Raw genomic sequence first — 1,576 nt, 5'->3', positions numbered from 1 at the left:
GGAAAATATAATAGATACATTGCCAGTTTTCTGTTTATATTACTATTCTTTCCATATACACCAAAGTGAAAATTCAGTGTCGATATTACAAATTAAAAAGTTACATTCCTTCCAAACTTTGCTATATGACAATTCCAAAATAAATGACTGATTGTTTCTGAGTGCTCTTTGCAAAAATTAATAGTTGGGGTCTGTTGTTTTAATATATTTCATTATGTATTGATTAGAAGGATACATTCTGTTAGTTTTAAGGAAACGTCTCTTATTTTGTTATTTATCAAAAGTTTCAGATAAAATGTCCACAATTTTTTCCACAGTGTATCAGGCACAAAGTTTTTCTTTTCTTTTTTTTTTTTTAATTTTTGACAAAAAAAAGTTTTTTTTTTCCCAATGGAAAACAGCTGAAGGCAGAAATATCTGCTCCTCGCCATATTAGGAAAGACTTCCGGCCACAAGGTGGCAGCAGTGAGATGTGAAGTCAGATGCAAACCGCAGCTAAACTAAAAGAAGAGAAGGAAGAGGAAATGTTAGACTTGTTTTGTTTCCTTAAAGGCCAATTTCAGTAATATGCCACGGCTAATTTCCCTTAAGTTATATAAGAACAGATGAGTGTTTAATCGATGTGGTCATGAATTTACCGAAGCTAAAGACTGGAGAAGAGAATCTGGCGACGGTGGCCACAGAGCAGGTAAAACATGTCAGCCAGATTTTACAAGTTTCAATTTAACTTTAGACAAAGAAGTAGCCCAAAAAAGTTGGTTGTTACGTTTTATCGGTACTTCCTGGTACTTGTTTACTCATGGTTATAAGCTAAAAGGGTTATTTTATTCTTAAAAGGACAGCTTTCTTAAGTTTCTGGATATTGTTTAAGGGGGGGAAAAAATCAACAACAGGTTCACTAGAGCAAGATTTAAATTAATGTGGTGAGCTGTCAAGACTGGTGCATTTTTCAGTAAGCACTCATTAAAAGTGACAACAGGACCGTTTTTGGTGACCTTTTAAAGTTGGCAGTGTAGCCAAAGACCAGAATCAAAAAGACACAATAAAGCTGCTGCGTAACAACTTCCTGACTGCCAAGTTAATGTTGAACAGAAATGCAGACTGAAAAGTAAACCTCATACAAAGTGTTGTTGTGTTAATACTCAAAGTTTTGTTGTGTTAATACTCAGGGCAAAACCCTAAAAATACTTGAACCATGAGAAAAACTCAGGTTGCTACACACGAAGTTTGATGTGTGACAAAACAAGTCATATAAACTGTTTATATTGAGTTAAAATATAACTGAAGATAAAAATTCCTATTTGTTGAGTTACAATTTTGATATGTACTAGAAAGAGTTTCGAGAATAAAGAGTCCATGTGCAAACAATCTAAAAATATTAGACTGTTCAAAACTGAGTTTGTGAGTTCATTAATGTTTCATGTAAAAATCAGTAAATATAAATCTTCATATGTGATCATGTAAAAACCATAAACATGTAAAAATGTCATCTCAGACATTCAAAATCATTCAACAATTTATTAACTTTTTAATGGTTTTTTTGTTGTTTTTCTGAATAAAATAAATGAATAAATAA

At 32.2% G+C, this 1,576-nt stretch overlaps 1 protein-coding gene across 1 annotated transcript in view; it reads left to right on the top strand.

Moving 5' to 3' along the window:
* Positions 1-355: 355 nt before the first annotated feature.
* wbp1la (WW domain binding protein 1-like a) overlaps positions 356-1,576 on the top strand; it is a gene marked incomplete in the record, with an annotated part of 7,476 nt that continues 6,255 nt past the window's right edge. Inside the window, 1 exon segment of the mRNA XM_014005049.1 lies at positions 356-688. Within this exon segment, the coding sequence (XP_013860503.1) occupies positions 629-688 (60 nt within the window).

The sequence above is a fragment of the Austrofundulus limnaeus genome, unplaced genomic scaffold, assembly GCF_001266775.1.
Source record: "Austrofundulus limnaeus strain Quisiro unplaced genomic scaffold, Austrofundulus_limnaeus-1.0 Scaffold28, whole genome shotgun sequence".
Lineage (NCBI taxonomy): Eukaryota > Metazoa > Chordata > Actinopteri > Cyprinodontiformes > Rivulidae > Austrofundulus > Austrofundulus limnaeus.
This window is presented reverse-complemented; position numbering and strand designations above follow the sequence as displayed.